We start from the raw sequence: 20,743 nt of genomic DNA on the forward strand, positions 1-20,743 counted from the left end.
ATGCTGTCTCTGTTGCCTGAATGTTAAGATGACATGATGACCAGCAGCACACCTGTATTACCGTGTGACTCCAATTTGTATGCTCAGTCTAACCAAAATGCTAAATACAGGGGTGCTCTATTGCAGCATTAAAGCTAAAAAGTGAATGGGGGCAATATATATGTACATCAAATTAATCAAAGCTTTTTACCTTTGCCTGATAACTTCTGCTGTCCTCACCTTTTCCTGTGGGCTAGTATACCATTGCACCCTGACCTTGATAGCCCAGGCTAGCTGGATCTCATGAGAGTGCAGAAGTTATGCTGGATCGTCCCTGGTCAGTATTTGGATGACAGCCACCAAAAGGAAGTCTAGGGTTGCAAAGTAGGGACAGGCAGTGGCAAACTACCTCTGAACTTCTCTTGCCTTGAAAACCCTATAAAGTCACCAGAAGTCAGCTGCAACTTGACAGCAAAAAAATGTATTAGAAGAGGTTTCCAAGCTATTCCAAGAAGTTCTTTTACTGTTACATTTTTGTCAGAGCAGTAAATAAACTGAACTTTCAACTCTTCAGATACTTTGTTAATTGAGTAACCTAAAAAGGCACAGATAGAGAGTCCAATTATTTTGACCCTTTGTTTCTGTTAAACCAGTCCCCAGGATCTGCCACTGATGACACAGGAAGTATATTTAAGAAGAAAATCTGTTGAATTCCCTTTTCTATAGTCTTAGAATAAGGGTGGGAGGGATCTGGAATAACTGTTTCAGTTAACAATAAAGATCTTTTTATGTGACTTATGTTTCTGTCAAAAACCTATGACAAGGTATAATAATGAGAACACACAAGGAATTGTTGGACCTGTCTACGTTTAAATCATTGCAAATAAAAGAAAGCTCTCGCTTAAATATCACATTGATTTTTCTTGCCCAGTTTTTAATAAATATAAAATCTTTCATCTTCCAGACTGTGAATGTAATTGTCCAAGATGAAGGTACGGAGTCTGTGCCCGTAAAGGTACTCAATTGTGATACTATTTCTCAAGTAAAGGAGAAGATAATAGACCAAGTCTACCGGAATTTACCTTATTCACAGTGGCCAAAGCCTGACAGTGTAGTTCTTGGTAGGTGCCTGCTTTTGTTGTTTTCTTAACTGCATTTAATAAATGCATTGATGTCCAGCAGGATGCTCGGTGAGATAAACAGATTCACAAAGGATGCTTTACACCTGGTGTCTGCAACCTATGGCTGTACAACCATTTGTGGCTCAATACAGAACCAAATATGTCTCTTAATTTGGGATGGGGGGGGGTGGTTTAAGGTATATTGTATGGGTAGATGAGGTGCTAGAATGTGAAGGGAATGACCAGCAAAGGTTTTGATGGAATTAAAGAACTTGTTAAAAAGGCTTTACAGAAAGGGAAATGATATAAATGAACAGTTGTCAGCAATTCAGGTACAAACTATGCACAAATTTATGCCAGTGCACTGAAACAGTTGTACAGTGTGCTCCTGTGCATATTTATAACTCATTGTGAGACCACATGTGTGCCACTTCCTAATAAAGGTGTTACAATAATCATTGCTTGGGCTGTGGAAACCTTATACATTATTAATCAACATTTCAATTATCAGTAAAGTTAAGTTTTACAGTTTCAGTTGTACAAATGGGCATTCTTATACAGCAGTGATGGCGAACCTTTTCAAGACCGAGTTCCCAAACTGCAACCCAAAACCCACTTATTCATCGCAAAGTGCCAACACGACAATTTAACCTGAATACTGAGGTTTTAGTTTAGAAAAAGCGGTTGGCTCCGAGGCATGTGTTAACTCAGGAGTAAGCTTGGTGGTAGTCGGTGGCTTTGCTTTGAAGCAACTGTGCAACTCTTCCAATGGGTGAATCACGACCCTAGGAGGGTTTACTTAGAAGCAAGCCCCATTGTCAGCAACCGAGCTTACTCCTAGGTAAAGAACCGCGCTTTAGTTATTCGCATGAAAATCAGTGGGGTTTAACAGCACTTAACAGGGTTACCTACACTGCTTCCCCAAAAGTAGGTCTAACTGGGCTAATAATTGAGCCCAGTGGCCCAGGCCAGCCTAGATGTGTGTGGGGAGGGGCACTCTGTTTGCGCGTGCCCACAGAGAGAGCTCTGGGTGCCACCTCTGGCACCTGTGCCATAGGTTCGCCACCACTGTTATACAGGCTAGTTGTTGATCCCTTGCTTTGAATTTTGACAGTGGTAGGCTCTTCAACTGTAAAAGATTGCAGATCCTTATTCTGTACTCTTCCTTTTTTCCCTAAACTGAAAACATTTGCTTTAGAATAGCCAAATCTGTTCACAAATAATACACTTCAATGACATAGACTACAATCCAGCTCATGTGTTTTATAAGAATGATTTTTTAAAGAAAATAGCCACTAGTTCTGAGATTTAAATAGGATTTGAGGGGAACTGATCTGCTACATTATGTGTCATCTGAAAATCTGGATCTGTCAAAAAACTTTTAACTTGCTAAATACTTCATGAGTCACTGTTGAAGGTTTGGGGTATTTAAAACAATATTTTGAGGCAGTTATTGCAAGTGGTCCCATTTTTCATGTTTCACATTAGTTTAAAAGGCAGAGTTTTTTTGTTTTAAAGCAGATTGGGGTGGGAGACACAGATGTTACAGATAGCAGGATACTTAAGTGGTTTGCTAAATGGAAACTCATTCTTGGTGCATATTGTTTTCTTAGTTGTATTTGAATCAAGTGTGCATTTCTTCTTCTGATTGCTTCTCAGAGTGGCGTCCAGGTTCTACTGCACAGATACTCTCAGACTTGGACTTAACATCCCAGAGAGATGGCAGGTGGAAACGTATCAATACCTTGATGCACTATAATGTAAGAAAGCAGTTTGGATCCTTTGATTTTTTCAGCAATACCCAACATTCTTTAAAAACATAACAGTCTCTAAAATTATGTAGATGTTTACTGCAGTAGGCCTATTGTAGAGTTAGGAAGGCAAGCTACAACTTTTATGTAACCCAAGGCAAATTCTTTGCTCAGGATAAAAGTCATCTTGTGCACAGCAAGCACACTAGTCTGACTGTCAGCTATGTCTGAGACAAATCATGCTTCAAGGAGCACTTTAAAACTTGAAGAATGCAAGGCATCTTCTCTAATATTTAGTGAGTGCAGATGCCATTATACGTTGGAGAATTCTGAAGGCTTGAATATTGAGTTGGCTAATAGGGGGAAAACTTTCAATAATCAGTAGCACCGATTAGAAACTCTTAACAGATGTATCCATCCTTCTTTGTTTCAAAGAATGACACTGCTTCATGCACACAAAGGCGATTGTATTTGGAGCACACTCTCAACTGAGACAAAGGGAGTGCATTTCCATGTTCAGGAGCTCCACAATCATGTCTGAATGAACAATATGGTAAACCCTAGGAAAGGGAGAGTTTTTACACTGTATGTACTACTTCTGCCAGAAAAGAAAGTGTTATAGAAGTAAGACACATATTTCTGCTATTCCAAACAAAGTCTTCTGTGTGTTTTCTTGAAGGTACGGGATGGGGCTACTCTCATCTTGTCTAAAATGTGGATCTCCCAACAGCCAGAAGATCACCAACAAGACATGCCAGAGGAAAGTAAGTACAACATATAGTCCTTGTCCAAGATAACAAAAATAAAGGTACCAATAATGCATCACCAATGGCTAACCCTCCTGTTCTTGCTGTGGACACTGATTTGGGCAAGAGCCAGTAAAGTTGAGGAGCCTGGATGCTGCTTGAAGGTGCATGGATTGGGTCCCACTTGTTCCTAGGACTGTAACCTTTGTATGTTCTCCACTGGAACTGTGTTTGTGGGCTTCTCTACTCCTGAAGGTATTTGATGCCCAGTTGGAACAAAGACTGCCATTCACTGCACTAGGACCTGGAAATATCATTCAGGGAAAAGAAAGAGAATATTCAGTTCTTGTTGTCTCCACAGGATGGGAGCAAAGTTGGTCTCCCTGAAGGCTGTCTCACTGCCCATTCCACTGGGTTTAAGAACCAAGACACTCAAGGCTGAGCTGAACTCTGCTCCCAGGGCCTCTTTACTCTGAATCTATATGTAGGCAGTAGTATAAGAGGGCTTGCCCTGCCACCTGCCTTTTGGCTACCTGACTTCATACCACAAACTCTCACTTTAGACAGGACTGGCTGGCAGCAGCTGCTACTGCTTCTGTTTCTTTGTTCCTCTTGGCTTCTGCTTTACTCATGGAGATGTCCTGTTGCTCTGTTCCAGAGTTGACCACCATTTGTTTCTCAGGGCACAGTTTGTCCTTCCAATGGCTTTCAGTATGTCTTTGCTTTATCCCATATTCCCACTGGTCTAGAAGTTGCTGCAGCTAAAGCAGTTGTCAGCATGTAGCATCACATTGATTTGAGTGGTTTCATTTTTAATTGATCAGGGGGAAAAAACATTGCCCAAAAGGATCTTTGCTAAGAAAAAGATCTCATTACCTAAAGAACCATAGTTTTAAGATGATTCTTGATCGTTTCCATAAACCTTTGTTTCAGCTATACCCATGATAAAAATAAGAGGGATGGTGTGATACAAAGGTCGATTCCACTCAGCAAATGTATAATGGGTTGCAATCGGTGTAAAGGAACCCATTTTCCTTTTTTCCCGTTCAAATGTGTGTCGTACAGACAGTGATTGGAGCCCATGGAAATAATCTGGGCTGCTTTCGCATCTTCGCACAGAGACTCTTCTCTCTCTTTTTTTAATGTCCTGCAACACAGAACATTATGCTACACAGGCATTTAGAACATTATGCTACACAGGCATTTAGAAATGAATCTCGACAGCCATGCTGATTGTCCCACAATATAATCAACTACACCTGGGCATGTGTAACACGCAAAATAAAAAAAAGGAAAAGGTGCCTCCCTGCCATGGCAGGGCAATGGAAGGTAGATTTTCCTTGACCATGGACGGTAAAGTGGAAGGGAAGGAAATAAAGCGCTTCCTTCCTGGCTCCAACCTGGGATTTTGCAAAGGATCGCTGGTTTAGCAGTTTTCAAAAATCCTGGGTTGAGGTAAATAATATGGGGCAGTCTCGTTTGGGGGACAGGACCTGTGAGAAGTCTCCCACCCAAACGCCCTTGGGGACAGGGCGGTATAAAAGCTGAAAGTATAAATAAATAAATAAATAAATAAATAAATAAATAAATAATATAGCACTAGCGGGGCCCGGCCACACGTTGCTGTGGCAATTGTCCTTCTCATCACAGTCCGCAACCCACACAGATGTCCATGCAGGTCCAATGATCCGCAGCATAGCCTTTTGGGGTGGTCAAATGGAATCCCTCTTTCACTTTTCAATTCACATTGTTATATGCTGGTGTCTTGTTTTTTTAGTATAAGGTAACCCTTTCCATTCCACAATGGAACTGTCCAGAGTGCGAATCCTGCTGTCCATGAGGCTGGTTGACACACATAGTCCTGGCTTGGGTAAGGCAGAACTGGGGCCAGTCAGGCAGCAGAGGCAGGGTGGTGAGGCACTCAGATGGAGGCCAGCTCCCTGGGTTCTTAAAGGGCTACGTGCAAAAGAAGCAGAGCTAGTAGTGGTGGTTCGCCCCCACCCCACAGATTTTCTTAGAAGAAAAAGGCAAACTCCAGCTCGCTTTTAGTAAAAGAGAGCTGTGGCGAATATGGGTGAGGAAGTGGGTAAGTGGTGGTTGGATGTGAGGGAGAGCAGAGTGAGGTGTGTGAGGACGGTTTGCTTTTTATATATATAGATTCTACACCCGCTATATATAGCAACATAGTCTTAATCCTTGACCACAAACACATGTGCAAACCAGCAGGTTCTCCTAAGTGACAGACTATAAAAAGGGCCCTATGAATGGCATATATGCTGAGAGGTTAGAGGTTAGAAAAGCAATCTAGTGTGCCTCCAAGTTTGTGGTTTTGACATCTTTCCAGCCATCCAATGCCCCCCCCCCCCCCTCGGCGCAAAAGGAAATGGCTTGTAGGGAAATCCTGGAACAATTGTGTTTCACCCCTGGCTAATTTTTTTCCAATAGTGTTTATGTCTTCTAGAATTATCCAGTATCATCTTGTTTACTTAGAAAGCTATAAAATGTTAGAGATCAGCCTGGGCATAACTACAGCTTTTGCTGACAATGATATGTGGGATTCTGTGTTGCAGAAAAAGAAATGCCCCCAACCCCAATTGCGGGGGGAGGTTGATATGAGGCCTGAATACAGAATCCACCCTTGTCACATTTTATATACCCTGTTTCCTCAAAAATTAGACATATCCCAAAAATGAGCCCTAGCTTGATTTGGGGGGGGGGGGGGTTGAGGATGCTTGAAATACAAGTCCTACTCCAAAAATAAGCCCTAGTTCAGTGATGGCAAACCTATGGCACCATGCTGGCAGCGGATGATGGGAATTGTAGTCCATAAACATCTGGAGTGCCACAGGTTCGCCACCACGGCCCTAGTTACAGATTTCCCCGCGCATCCCCTGAAAATAAGCCCTAACACATCTTTGGGAGCAAAAATTAATATAAGACCCTGTCTTATTTTCAGGGAAACATGGTATATGCACATATACAAAAGGTGTATTGAAAGCCTTTTTTTTAGTTTGGTTTGGTTTGGCTGTGTTTTGTTGTGTTGTTCAAACCATTTTATATGAGTCTAGGCAATTTAAGAAATTGGTTTCTGTTAATAATTTACATCTCATTCCAGAAAAACAAAAAATATGAGCAAATTGTTTGGCTTTCCAAAGAGATGTTGGTTGATTATAGGGTCTAAGTGCAGTAATATTTCACAATTCACCATTCTTTGTTGGAATGAATGAGAATTATACAAGAATTTTGCTCCTTCATTTCAGTGGGATTTTCTGAGAAAAAAAATTATTTGATTGTTCTTATTGTTTGTACCCCGCTAAGAAGTTATTCACAGAATTTCTCATTCACACAAAGTTACCTGTCTTTGTTTGATTGTAATGCTGATAATAGTATTTATGATGTCCTCCAAAGTGCTTTCCATACACTCCTTATAATTTCTAAGTTTATTCACTCAAAATGTGTACCCGATTTTCCATAGTTTGTTGCATAAAATCAATTAAAATAGTTCTATAAAGCAAATCCACACGCACACATCCCGAAAATCTAAGCAAAACAGTAAAATGATGGTGCTGAGCCCACTAGTACAGTCTAGTTTTTCAGACCTTGCAAAATGTTAATAGGAAGGAAATTTTGCAGTCCTCAGTCGGTGATCCATACTAGCAGAACAGGATATGCTACAAAGAAGGCTTGTACCCTCACTGTTGCTGGTAGATGGGTAGGTGGCACTATTTATATTTCAGTGGGTTTGCATAAGATGTTTCTTTCAGTATGTGAGTCGGGTTTTAAAAGACTCCATAGATAAGAACATCACTGTAAACTACATCTGGAAGAAGATTGGCAGCCAGTGTAACTCTCTAAAAAAAGTGCCACTGAATACTGGACAAAAAACAGGTAGCTGCATTCTGAATCATTTGATGCTTCCAAAAGCTATTGCCATGTAGAGTATCTGAACATAGTCCAATCTAGAAGTTATAGAAACAGGAATCAACATGACTATGCCATTTGAGTGTTGAAAGAGAATCTATGATCAGATGTAAGTGAAAAAAAGACATTTTTGGCAGCAGCACTCACTTGCTTTTTTTAATAGCTACTTATTTGGTTGGAAAGGGAAGGTGACTCTCATTCAGTGGGTCTGTTTCTTCCAGAACATCAGAATTCCCTATCAAAATCACTTCCATTGTGTCTTAATTCAAATTTAGAGTGTTCTTTCTTGGCCACTACTTTCTCCTTTAGGACAGAGATGGTTGGCTGCTTAGCTAATGAAATATAGATCTGGATGTTACCAGCATCAAAATGATACCTAACACCAGAGCTTTGGATAATCTCATTTTGTAGCATTATGTAACTATAAAATACCATTAATTATAGTACCAAGCCATGTAGAACCCTGCATAGTGGGTTTTAGGAAGATGACTCAGAAGCTCCAGTAAAAGCTCTTTCAATCCTGTTTTATAGAGAAGATTCAAACTATCCTTTAGGCGGTTTCTGCACGGGCTGAAAGCAACGGCTTCAGCCCGGTAAAACCCCATTTTGGCGGGGACCCTTCGCACAGGCGCCGCTGCCAAATTGATGCAGCAGCGCTCTGTGCCCGCCAAAATAGTGTTTTAAAAACTCGCTTGGGGAGCGAGTTTCCCTGCAAATGCCAGCTTCCATCCGCTGCCATGCGAACAGCAGCGGGTGGAAGCCGGTGTTTTCCCCTCCCTTCCCCGGCCCCAAACGCCTCCTTACCTTCTGCTGGCAGCCGTCGCTCTACCATCGCTCTGAGGAGGGAAGGAGACACGCCCCCTGGCCTTTGGTGCTTCAGCCGTCGCTCTGGCCATGGGGGCGTGTCCCCTGGCCTCCTCAGAGCAACAGCAGAATGACGGCTGCCAGCAGAAGGTAAGGAAGCGTTTGGGGCCGGGGAGGGGAATACGCGGCTGTGCAGAGCTTGCTCCAACAGCTGCGCATCCCATGGGGCCATTTGTGCGAATGGCCCCAGAGCCTGCATTGGCATGATTAATACTGATGTAGGCTCCCTTGGCTGTGCAGAAACAGCCTTAGATTCCCATAAAATGCTCAAAATGATCCAGTTAATTGGCATGGTGTCCAAGGCCAGCGAAAGATTTAACGGTATCAACAGGGAAGAATCAATCTGTAGCTGCCATCCACCACTGCATCTAAATCTGGATTCATTCCAGAGCCACATCTGAAGACAGATAGGAGTAAGTCATTGAAAGATGCACTACTCCAACCCCTAAACTTGCTGGGTGATTACAAGCGTGCTCATTTTGTGCCCTATAAGGAGAAACCAATAAATAATTAACCAGGTCTTTTTGCTTTAAGTGACTGAGGGATTGCTCAGTCAATTATCTTGGTTGGTGACTCTCAGTCTCCCCTTGCAAGATTTAATCAGCCGTGATTTAATTTGCAGTTGGTGGCTTTCACATCTACAACCAGTCTTTCATCTTTGTGATGTCAGAAGGAACAAACCAAAATTATCCAAGCAATTGTATCAAAAATTGTTTCTGATACTTTTGTGGTAGATGCTCTGCATCTAAGCTTGCCTTTTTAATTGTACTAAACACAAGTGATGTTGTCAACAGAGAATCTAGCAGAAGTATCACAATATGCTATCAATATTTTTTATTAATCGTTATGTGACATAGGTTAGAGTTAAGCTTGTATATCATCAAGGGAGGTGAAAATTATTCCAGAATTGCATATGGTATCAACAAAAAACATCAAACAAAATTTGTTCTACATCCTGCACAACATGTAGACTTCATTTACTTCAAGAGTTAGTGACTTCGAAAAGTTGCAAGAAGACTACTATTTTTAATCATCTGGTTGAGTAGACATGATCATGTTAACATTAAATGTTTTAAACTGCCATCTATTTCAGTGGGAGAGTTCAGCTAAGCATGTGCCTAGAGTAGTAACACAATTTTATGTCTACATGGAATTGTGAAAGCAGATCTGTTCAGCAATGTTTTTTATTTGACATGTTCATATCTGGTGTTTTTGTCTCAATTTTTTCCATTTCTGTGGACCTGCAATTATAGCAATTTTCAGTTTCAAGGTTAGGATTATAACTCCTCAGTTTTGGCATAGACAATATTTTAACAATTGTTCACACATTCCTACATGATATCCACCCCCTTTGCTCTTGTTTAACATTATATCAATCAGAAAGATACATTTTCTGGAAAGCCATTTTCTTCTTATTGGCTTTTTCTCAGTGAAATTAGCTTAAATTTACTACTTTTAACTGTGTTGTAAAATTTTTGCTTTGCAACAAAGCAAAATAAAGCAGTAGACATTGTTTTATTTAAGATCATGGAATTTTTAGGACATTTCAGTGTGCCACTCTAAGTCTATAATTTTGCTATTCGCACTACTAGAGCCAACGTGTGTGCACAGTGACTGAGTTACAGTTGTTTTGGAAACTTAACATCGGAATTGAAAACGTCTCTTGGGTAATTCACCCTTTGTCAAGATAGTGCCTTTAGACAGTTGCATAAATTGAACATTTCATATTTGAAAATTCAAAATCATAATTACTTACATGAGTACATAATTGTACTGTGCCTATTAACATGTTGCTCTCAAGCACACTCTGTAAGTAAATCCAAGCAACAAATCCATGCCTTTCGATAAATCTGAAAGCAGTACTCTAGTGGCCAAGGGAGAGGTCTCATAATAGTCCAACCTTCTATTTTATTTTTGTGTAACTTTCCCTCTTTATTTCCTGTTTGAATAATGTGGAACTGGGTTGGATCCAGGCAGTTTCTCTATCCGTGAAAAGGTGAGGAGTCATCCCATTTGGCTACCCAAAAAGGCAATGCTGGGGCTCATGAGGCCTGCACAAATAAAAGTTGTGTGGGACAGAAGCTTTTAGCAATTAAAGAAATTGGCATGTTTGAATGAAAATCCTGGCTGAATCCAACCCATCTTGCTCACAGAAAATGAAATATATTTGGGTTCAGCAGGGACGAACCCTAGGCAAACTGGAGCCTGGGGACAAAACCTGAGTTTGGTGCCCCCCCCCCCCGGCGAATGGGCGGCCATCCTCCCCCACCATGAACAAACAAAGATTTTTTGCACTAGCTCACAAAATACCTCCCACTTCCAGCAAAACATACATGGCTCTCTCCCCACCAACTCTTTTCCTAATTTCCTAATCACAACAACCCTATGAGGTAGGTTGTTAGCCTGAGAAATAACTCCAAGCCAGTGCAAGTGGGTATTAAGCATGTAAATCTCTCACAAATCACCCCCAGCAAAACATTTACCAAACAAATGTCAGCATCATCTCTCACAAAACACCTCCAGTGGAATCCACCCCCAAACAGCATCACTTTCAATGGTGTTTAAACTAGGGAGCTCAGATTCTTCTTTTAAATCCACCTTAAAGGGAGAATCTGGGGTCCCCAGTTAAAACAAAATTGAAAGTGATACTGTTTGGGGGTGGATTCTCCCCCACCCTGAAACAACATCACTTTTGAGAATTGGAGATTTAGATGAAACAAATACCAGATTCAGCCGGAATTTGGGCAAATTTGGACAAAAAATGTCCGATTATGTCCTGCCCAAATAGGAACAAATGTGAATGCAAGGTATTTGGGCTTGGGGGGGGGGAATATTTTTGGTGTTTTTCAGTCTTCAGGGAAGGCATTTTTAAAGCTAGTGGCACCATGATTTCAGGGCATCATCCAGAGACTGCCCTGATGATACCACCCAAGTTTGGTGATGTTTGGTTCAGGGGAAGCAAAGTTATGGGCGCCCAAATGGAATGCCCCTATCCCCATTGTTTTCAATGGGAGCTAACCTGAGATGGGGGCTACCCATTTGAGGGACCATAACTTTGGTCCCCCTGAACCTAACTTCACCAAACTTGGATGGCATCATAAGAATAGTTACCAGATGATACCCTGAAATTTTGGTGTCACTAGCTTTACAAATACACCCCTTACAGGCACCCCAAGAAAGTTGCCCAAGATTCTCTGTTTTGCAGTGACTTTGCTCCATTGTAGCCAATGGGGAATTTCTGAGGCAGGCTGCACATTTTTGAAGATAGAGGCACCAGACTTTCAAGGTGGCTCCAGGAAGCCCTCCTGGTAATAGCATGCAGGTTCGGAGACCTTTGCTTCTGAGGGTTCAATTTTATGGGCCCCCAAAAGGCTTATTTTGTTTCCATGCTCCTGCCCATGAAGCCTGCGGGCTTGGAATTTGTTTGTTTGTTTTATTAAATAATTTTATTCATTTATACCCAGTGGGTACCCAAAGCGACTTACATCATTCTCCTCTCCTCCATTTTATTCTCACACCAACTCTGTGAGGCTAAGAGCATGTGTTTGGCCCAAGGTCACCCAGGTAGCCTTCCCGATATTAGTCCAATGTACTTAACCGCTACATTGCACTGGTACATACGTGCAGAATGCCCTCAATTCAATCTCAAACAGATCTAGTTAAAGATACCTGGTACTGAAAAAACTTTTCTCTGCATAAGATCCTGTAGAGCTGCTGCAATTGACAGAGTATAAGAATGAGTTTGAAGGATTAGGAGAGAGTTGATAGAAGGTAGCTTTTACATATGATGCCTGCTTTGTTGGGAAAAGCTTACTGTTTAGAAATTATTATTTTTTAACTAGCCCATTATTTTCATGTTGGAAAATAGAACAAGGGCACCACTGAAATAAGAGCAGCATATTCATGGACCTCAGCTTGTTTATGATATGCAAATAACATTAAATTAATATATGCATATTAGTCACAGCCTTCTGGCATGTTATCTGAGACATGGCTATCAGTGCTACATTTTATTCATGCAGTTGCTTTAAAATTTGTCGCTTTTGCTGTTTTGAGGGCATGCCTTATTAGAAGAGGAAAATAAGATCTGGCATCTCGTTCGGCCAGTAGACGAAGTTGATGAGGGGAAATCAAAAAGAGGGAGCATGAAGGAGAAGGAAAGAACCAAAGCTATTACCGAAATCTACCTGACAAGACTTCTCTCTGTGAAGGTAAGATTGAAACATCAAGTTAATAGGCATCATCCCCAGGGAAGGCTGTTAATTTCCTGTCAGGTATAAATGAATAAAGTAGTAAGTTACCGTGTAGAATCCTACCTTAAGGTCTGAGGCTTAGAATAGCATCAATGGCTTTATCTTTGTATTCTAAGTCTGCATTTCGCATTCCCAGAAATGTGACCCTAATATGGCAAAAATAACTTTGAGATAAGAAGCAGAAACTTTACTGCCACCTGATGATTGGGAGCACATAACAGTCAAAATGACCATCCCTGAGGCACTAAAAGACTAACTGGTTTATTATAACTTTGTCTAGAATGTTCATGTCATAATATCCCTGTCAGTCTTTTAGAGTTCAGTCCACAAAGGGAGGGAACTGAAAGAGTTGTGGAGGCAGCACAAGGGTAAATACACCAACTGGAGAGGCTCTAACATTGTCATAGGGGCTCCACAGCCTCTGAGCACAGAAGTGCTGCTGCGCCAGTGCTCCTTTGTTTCAGGAGTCCATTCTAACGCTGGTGGTGGTTGTTTCAGGGATGTCCCCGGAGAGTAGTCGACTATAGTCAGCTTCCTGTGGCCTTTTCAGCCCAGGAACACTTCTTTTGACTGGCGTAGACTCATGCCAGCTGAAAGTGTGACTCAGCCCATTGGGCTGCATTATGTGAGTTTACGTCAGTGGGGATATCTTCAGTTTTTCATGCTTCCCATGCTGCCTGAAACCCCTTTGAAGTCATCCCCAGCTACTGCAAAATTGTGAGTCAGGATTCCCCAGTGTGGCACCTGTGGGCATCATGCTGCCCACCAGGACTTCCCAAGGCAACTGTTGAGCTTTTCAGAAGAGAAGGCCTATTGAATGGCAGGGCTTTTTATTGGTTACCCTCTATCACATGAAATGGTTTTCTACTGAAGGATCTAGAGGTATCTGAAGGTAAGCACCTGGGTTTTGCTTTAATGCTTAACTTCATTCTTCGTTCTGAATTTCCCTCTTTCCAGGAAATGTGTTGAGGGAGGTAATTTTATTTGGCTCCACCTCTTGTAGCAGCTATTTTATGGTACCTTCTCTCAAAATTCCCAAGATGACTGCTCTTAGACATGTTTATTTAAGAGTATGGTAACCAACCTTCTCAGCTGCACTGTTCCTCTTCTTCACTCCCATGTTTTGTCAGCTTTTCTTGCAGAGTCTCTACTTTTTCTCCTCATGGCAGTAAGTTAACTATTATCTCTTGAGCCAAAGAAAGTATGAATCTACATCAAGCATGTGGAGGGCTTGGCACTGCCATTTTGTTACAGGACAGCACTAAGCCCACTGCACATTTATTGAGCTATCTGAAATATTATATCTTCCCTTTCCACAATACCCCAGCACATTACAAAATATAAAAACAGACAGTCAAAACATGGTTTCAACCATAGGTGCCAAACTCGCGGCCCTCCAGATGATATGAACTACAGTTCCCATCATCCCCTGCCATCATGCCGGCAGGGGATGATGGGAACTGTAGTCCATACCGTCTGGAGGGCCGCGAGTTTGACACCTGTGGTTTAAACTCCTCAATCAAGTTAAAACTGTATCAAATACATCAGGTTCAAACTGTATCTCCTACAACAAGTATCACCACCAGCTTGGGATAAGAGACATGCATTGATTGCTTCCGCTGAAGGCGCAATGGGATAATTCCACTCTGCACCTTTTACTGAAGAGAGGGAGGGAGTGTGGGAGCTTTTTCTGCCATATCTAATGTATTTGACAGGCTGCTCTAATGTGTGAGTGCAACCACAGGCTGTAGATCAGCAGATGTCCCAAATAGAGAGGACTGCCAAAAATGAGATGTCTGCTTACCTTAGTTCACACAATGGCTTATGATCATAGCTCGTTTGTGCTTCCATTTAAGTCTATTTGTGCCAGACTGTATATCACAGTGCTCCTAAGAACAGCTTGCATGTGAAACAGGTTCCCAGAAGAGGTCACCCATGCATATCTTCTCAGTAGTATCTGCAGAACATGTGACATTGCATATGGGACCCAGTAGAATCTGACTAGGCTCTCTGTGAAATCTCTGGCTCCTTGGAGGCAATATTCCTCTGTGACTTCTGCGTTTCCCATTTCCAATTATGTGTGTACTCTGTCTCTTCTAGCATCACCTCTTCTTACAATACTCCTCACACACACAATCAGTAGTCACTGTAAACCCAGAAGCTGCATTATCATTTATTAAATTGTATAGAAAATAAACAGGACAAAAGATTCATGAAGGTATTAACAGAATGCTTTTGGGAAATATAATTATAATTGCACTGATTCACTATCCATTCTCTTCTTTACTTGTCTGACTGTTCCAGCGCATGCCCTTCTCTGTTGCCTGACCTCCAGTGCTGAATTACCCACCTTTCTAACAGAAGGCAGTGTTATTTTTTTTCTCCTGAGCTCCCTGGGTCATTTCTTATGGCCTGTTCTTGTCATGGTGTTCATAAGAACATTTATTATACATTTATAGATGAAAAATGCTTCATTTCAAACTGTTGTGGTCCTGTCATCATTTGGGACAAGAACCCTGAAGAGAAGTCTATATATCAGTTTAGAGAGTGTTCTTGTACATTTGAAGGAATATTTTTTTAAAAAATGCTACATTTGTACTGTAGCCTACATTTTTAATTATTTTGAGTTTTGTATATTTTAATTCTCTTCCAGGGTACGCTTCAGCAGTTTGTAGATAACTTTTTTCACAGTGTACTTGACTCAAACCATGTTGTGCCACCAGCTGTGAAATACTTCTTTGATTTCCTTGATGAGCAAGCAGAAAAGCACGAAATCAAAGATGAGGATACAATCCACATCTGGAAAACAAATAGGTAAGTGGTTGGGATTCATGGGGAGAAGAGATGCAACAGTTGAAAAGCCAGTGTGTTTGCATTGGTATTCTTAAATATACAGAAGTAAACAGCAATGACACTACAGTTTGTGTTGTGTGTGAAAACTAAGCTTTCCTATTCTTGGCCATTGGCAGGAGGCTAGTGACTCCTTTAACTTCTCTCCAAAGGATAGGTTTTCAAAAATCAAAGCTCCCTTTGTCAGATATCCATGAATATGAGTCGCTCTGATTTAAACAGAATTCAGGACTGCCCTAAAGTGTACTTGTTTTGTTCTTCGTTGGTTTGATGTTGTTTGATGTGCACTGTTTTATTAATGTATTTTTCTTGTAAGGCACTTTGAATCCTTGTTAGAGAAAAAGAAGAATATAAATATTTTGGTAAATAAATAAAGAATGGGTTCTATAAATTAGGGCAGAAATATCTTTACAAAAGCCACAGTTGAAATGAGAATCAGTTCTGTCTTGGAGTAAAGCCCCTGCAAATATTGCCCTTTTGACATTTATCAGTAGAACTTCTTTATACTTGCTAAAGCTGAACTTTTCACATTTGATCTGCTCACCAGGAGGCTACAGAATCTGGGCTTATAAGAAATAGTGGTAACCTGATGATTGCATACACTTTCTCAGCATTAAAAAGTGATAACACTTTCCATAAGTAAACTAGCTTCCATTTACTGAATCTTAAGAGTTCAGGACCCATAGAGCAATGGAATTGCCTGTCTGTGTCTATCAAACAAACCCTGTTAAATGCCTTTGGCATAAGGTACAGAAGCGTGTGCTTTAGTAATTTAAGTGTTTCATAAATGTGATAGACAGATTTTAAATGGATAGTTAAAATATGCGTTGCGGCTTCATTTTCTACATTTCTTTTATAAAGGCTTGGCGTCTTTCTTTGTTTCCTTCCTAGCTTGCCACTTAGGTTTTGGGTGAACATATTGAAAAACCCGCATTTCATTTTTGATGTTCATGTTCACGAAGTAGTGGATGCTTCCTTGTCAGTCATCGCACAGACTTTCATGGATGCTTGCACAAGAACGGAGCACAAATTAAGCAGGGTAAGTGTTTTACACTCTGCTCTGCATCTGCCTGTGCCAAACAAGACGTTAAAGTACATTATGATAGACAATGCTGTAATCATAGAAGATGGTGTATAGATCAGTTCATTTCACATGTTCTTGTTAGGTTGCTTAAACCATTTTGTGGGTTCAAGGGGAGTCCACTACTTAATCTCCAGTGACACTTACAGAACAGCTATTGTCTAATGCTTTTAGAATACATCAAATTGCAGTTTAATATTTCCACTTCTATTATGAAGCATTGCTATCACTATTCATTATGTTAATGAAGGTAAGTAGAACTAGGCTGAGACTTAAAGTTCCAGAAAAAATTCAGGAATGCTTATTAAGTGTGACATCAGCATATATTAGCAAACAGAGGACAGTCCTATGAGGAAGGCCAGTGATGAGGCAAGGTGTGATGAGGAGAGGGGAAATGAAAAGGTACCTTAGGTACCTCTGTGAAAGCCAGAGGCAAAGGGCACATTAACCCAGTCAAAGATTGTTTGGGGGTGATGATTATTATATTATTTATTATTTTATTAGATTTAATATGCTGTCCCTCCCTTTTTGGGCTCAGGGTGGCTCACAACACTCCATATAATAACATAAAAACAGTTAAGCGTTAACACATTTCAGCAAATGACCACTATTGACTATATCAAGATGGTGATAAAACAGGTGAGTGCCTATGAAGATTGCTGGTGGAGTTGGTGGAAATTAACAGAGAAGAGGAGAGGCTAGATGGTATCATAGCAGCCTCAACCATGCACCTGATGGAACAGCTCTGTCTTATAGGCCCTGGGAATTGCATAAGATCCTGCAAATGGGCCCTGGACTCATTGAACAGAGCATTCCTCCAGCTGGAAAAGCCTTGGCTGGTTGAGGCTAGATGAACTTTCTTAGGGCCAGGAACCACCAGTAGATTACCACATGCTGATCTAAGCGCTCTTTGGGGAACGTACCAGAAGAGTCAGTCCCATACATACGCAGATCAAGAACCTTGAATATCTCTTCGTTTCTTTGTTCATAAAACAGAATACACAAATACCAATAAAGATAATGTCCAATACAGGATTTTCACACATAAGCTTACAATTGTCTTGTCATCTCTTCAGTATACTTTTTACCAGGATAGGACACTGGTTCATTCTCATGCAACTTGCATAGATGGTATATATGATTTCTTCCATCTAAGTTTTCTAAAGTTTGTGGTGGTTAGCCTTTAGTGCAGAGAGACATATTTCTGCTTTCTATTTAAGGAAAAGGATTTAGTGGTAGGGCTCCTGATTTGCATGTAGAAGTTCTCATTTTCAGTCCCTGGTTTCTCCAGGGTTCAAGTAATAGGAGGTGATGTGAAAAACCTTCACCTGAGACCCTAGAGAGCTACTGGTTATGGCAGCTTATGAATGGATAGGCTTCCAACACATATCTTCAAATTTGTAGTTAAAAAATATTTCTTTGCCTTGAAAAGACAATATTGTCTCCCATTTTTAGGATTCTCCAAGTAATAAGTTGCTCTATGCAAAAGAGATCTCTACATATAAGAAGATGGTAGAAGAGTAAGTACAAAAAGAACTGTTTTGTGACTGTTTTTCTGATGATGAAGGCCCAATTCTTGTTCTGACCAGAATTGGTCATGGGGGGGAGGGAAATGGGGCCCGGGGCAACACCTGCTCCGGCTGCCCTCCCATGTCCCTGCACCACCCTGCCCCTCCCCCCTGTGCCCCACTTACTTTAGCCAGCAGGAGCCTGTCACAGGCCACCCTGAAGGAGCAGCCTGGTGGGGCAGGGCCAAGGGGTGCCCGGCGGCAGCCCAGCCAGTCTGCTTCTTTGGATTGCTGTAACCCCACATGTCCCCGTTAGCTTCTGGAGGAATGGTTATATACTGGGAATATTCACTTCAATGAAGTGATAGGGTAATGATCATTTCATGTCACTGAATCATAAACGAACATGGGAAATGATTGAACAATGAAAAAATGTACAGTCTGCCAGTAGTCATGCTATTTATTTTATTTTATTTATTTTATTTTATTCAATTTTTATACCGCCCCATCCCCGAGGGGCTCTGGGCGGTGTACAGTATTTAAAACAGTGTAATTAAATAACATTTAAAAGCAGCGATAAAACTCCCAATACATTCTCAGTTTAAAGCCCAAGATTAAATTTAAATAAAAATTCAAGATACAAAGATATAAAGTTATAAAGTGGCGTCCAGCGTTCCAATATTGTAAAAAAAAAAAAAAAAACAACCTCCCTCCCCAAGGTGGAGGGGGGCATGGCTATCCTTTACAAAGTCTATTTTGAAATAGAAGTATATTTTTATTTTACTTCATTTATACCCCTTCTTTGTCCCTGGTGGGTACCCAAAGCAGCTTACATTGTGGTCCATTTTGTGCCTCTGGCTGGAGATATACATTCTCACGTGGTAAATAAGATTCGAACATATTAATGCCCTTCTCAGATCTTTCTTTGTCCAAGTTACTTGGATGAAGCCAGACAATCTGAGAGGTGATTTTGATGTGGCATTTAAATGCTTTTGGAATGACTTGGAAGTACATCATAATTTAAAACTACCAAGAATTATTATTTAAATACTTATATACTGTTTTTCTCCTTAACTGTACAGAGTGAACACTAATAGCAAATCCCTACAGGCTGCAAGCCACAACCTAAGAACCAAGGGCCAAGCTTTCTCCTTTTAACTCACAGCAAAATGTTTGTTTCCAGCCATGCCTAACTTTAACACTTGGAAAAGGAAAGGGAATAGAAGCTGAGTCTTGATTTTCTACAGCTTGCAGACAGGTTTCCAAGATATCCTCCTGTCTGCAATACACAACAATATACAAGATATATACAACTTTATCCCTGTATTATTTCACAGATTACTGCATATAAAGCAGTAAACGTTTAAGCAGCTGTTTCCCAAATGTATTCAATTTTAATTTGGGGGGAACCATTCACTATTTTTGACACAGGTTCTGTGGCAAACTTTGGGTTTGTTTCTCTGGAATGTGTGAAACAACCTCAGTTACCTCCAGTCTGCAGACAAGAAGCTTGTGCCTTTCTGTGCTAGAAAATCAGCACTTTGAAACATTCATAAACAGCTTTGTACCATTCATGGGGGTTTACTACGTTTGGAGCTACTGGCTTTGATCCAGCACAGCATTTCCATGGGTGGTTTTATGCCTGCAGAGCACAACTTTCTTGTTTCCTACCTCCTTCTACAGCCTGAAATGCCTTTCCTGGGGATTTCCTGTCCCCACAAGCAGCTATTCAGTGGGCATTTTGGGATGCAGTAGAGAGGGACAGAAAGTTGCCCTGCATAGGCAGAAAGCCACCCACCCATGGACTCATCTCAAAAATCTAGATGCAGGTTAACACTGTCCTGTGCAATGGGAACTCTGCATCACTGCTGATGTTATAATGTGTGGACAGAAACTACATAGTTCTTCACTGGCTGTTTCTCGCTTATTAAATGCTACTCTGACTTCTGGAGGTGGGGAACAGTTTTAGTCAGCCAGTTTTAATCAGCCAATCTACAAACCTCTGGCCAATGAATTTAATTCATGCTGGTTGACCATGGGGGAAATATGGGCAAAAAACTGGGGATGGGGCCGCTACCACACTGCCTCCTAATGACCTCAGTGGTGCTGAGAGGCAACTAACACAAAACACACACACACACACAAACCCCTGACTGCCCAGAAGCCCTCTATAGGGCTCAATGGAGTTACGCCACCTGCTCCCAGCCCCAAAGTCTTGGTGGAAGCTGACTAAATTCAACTCCTCCCTGGGAAAGCCCTGTTTCACCCTCCACTCCCCACACTGGCACCTGCACCACCGCCTACCTCTGAGTTTCACTGCCACAGAGCTGTTAAAGATGCCAACTTCTTGGTTTCACCCCCGCAGAGCTGTAAGGGGGTGTCCCTTATGCTGGCAGAGAAGGCAAATGCGTCAGTGCATCCCCATACCACATCTAAGCAGCAGTTTGGCCCCCACCCGTATTGGGCCATTAGACTTTATTTATTTTTCAAATTTCTTATCCCGCCCTTCCCCCAAGGGGCTCAGGGCAGCAACAACATTTTTAAAACAGACACAATAAAATCTTATTAAATACATTAAAACAATATAAAACAGTGCTAAAAACTAAGTCCAGATGGCGACATACAAAATTCAGTGTTCAATATTCCCTCCCCTACCCCGCCCCTGGGAG

The 20,743-nt window shown here is 41.3% G+C and overlaps 1 protein-coding gene across 4 annotated transcripts in view; it reads left to right on the top strand.

Annotated features, from left to right (window-relative positions):
• The window catches only part of PLXNB2 (plexin B2), a 399,620-nt gene that overhangs the window by 367,306 nt on the left and 11,571 nt on the right, over positions 1 to 20,743 (top strand). For all 4 annotated transcript variants that reach the window (XM_048499274.1, XM_048499272.1, XM_048499273.1 and 1 more), the window contains 7 exons: positions 944 to 1,100; positions 2,760 to 2,860; positions 3,531 to 3,615; positions 12,439 to 12,593; positions 15,289 to 15,449; positions 16,377 to 16,524; positions 18,022 to 18,086. In XM_048499274.1, coding sequence (XP_048355231.1) covers positions 944 to 1,100; positions 2,760 to 2,860; positions 3,531 to 3,615; positions 12,439 to 12,593; positions 15,289 to 15,449; positions 16,377 to 16,524; positions 18,022 to 18,086 — 872 coding nt within the window. The remainder of the gene's footprint in view (positions 1 to 943; positions 1,101 to 2,759; positions 2,861 to 3,530; positions 3,616 to 12,438; positions 12,594 to 15,288; positions 15,450 to 16,376; positions 16,525 to 18,021; positions 18,087 to 20,743) is intronic.

Source organism: Sphaerodactylus townsendi, linkage group LG06 (genome assembly GCF_021028975.2).
Source record: "Sphaerodactylus townsendi isolate TG3544 linkage group LG06, MPM_Stown_v2.3, whole genome shotgun sequence".
Lineage (NCBI taxonomy): Eukaryota > Metazoa > Chordata > Lepidosauria > Squamata > Sphaerodactylidae > Sphaerodactylus > Sphaerodactylus townsendi.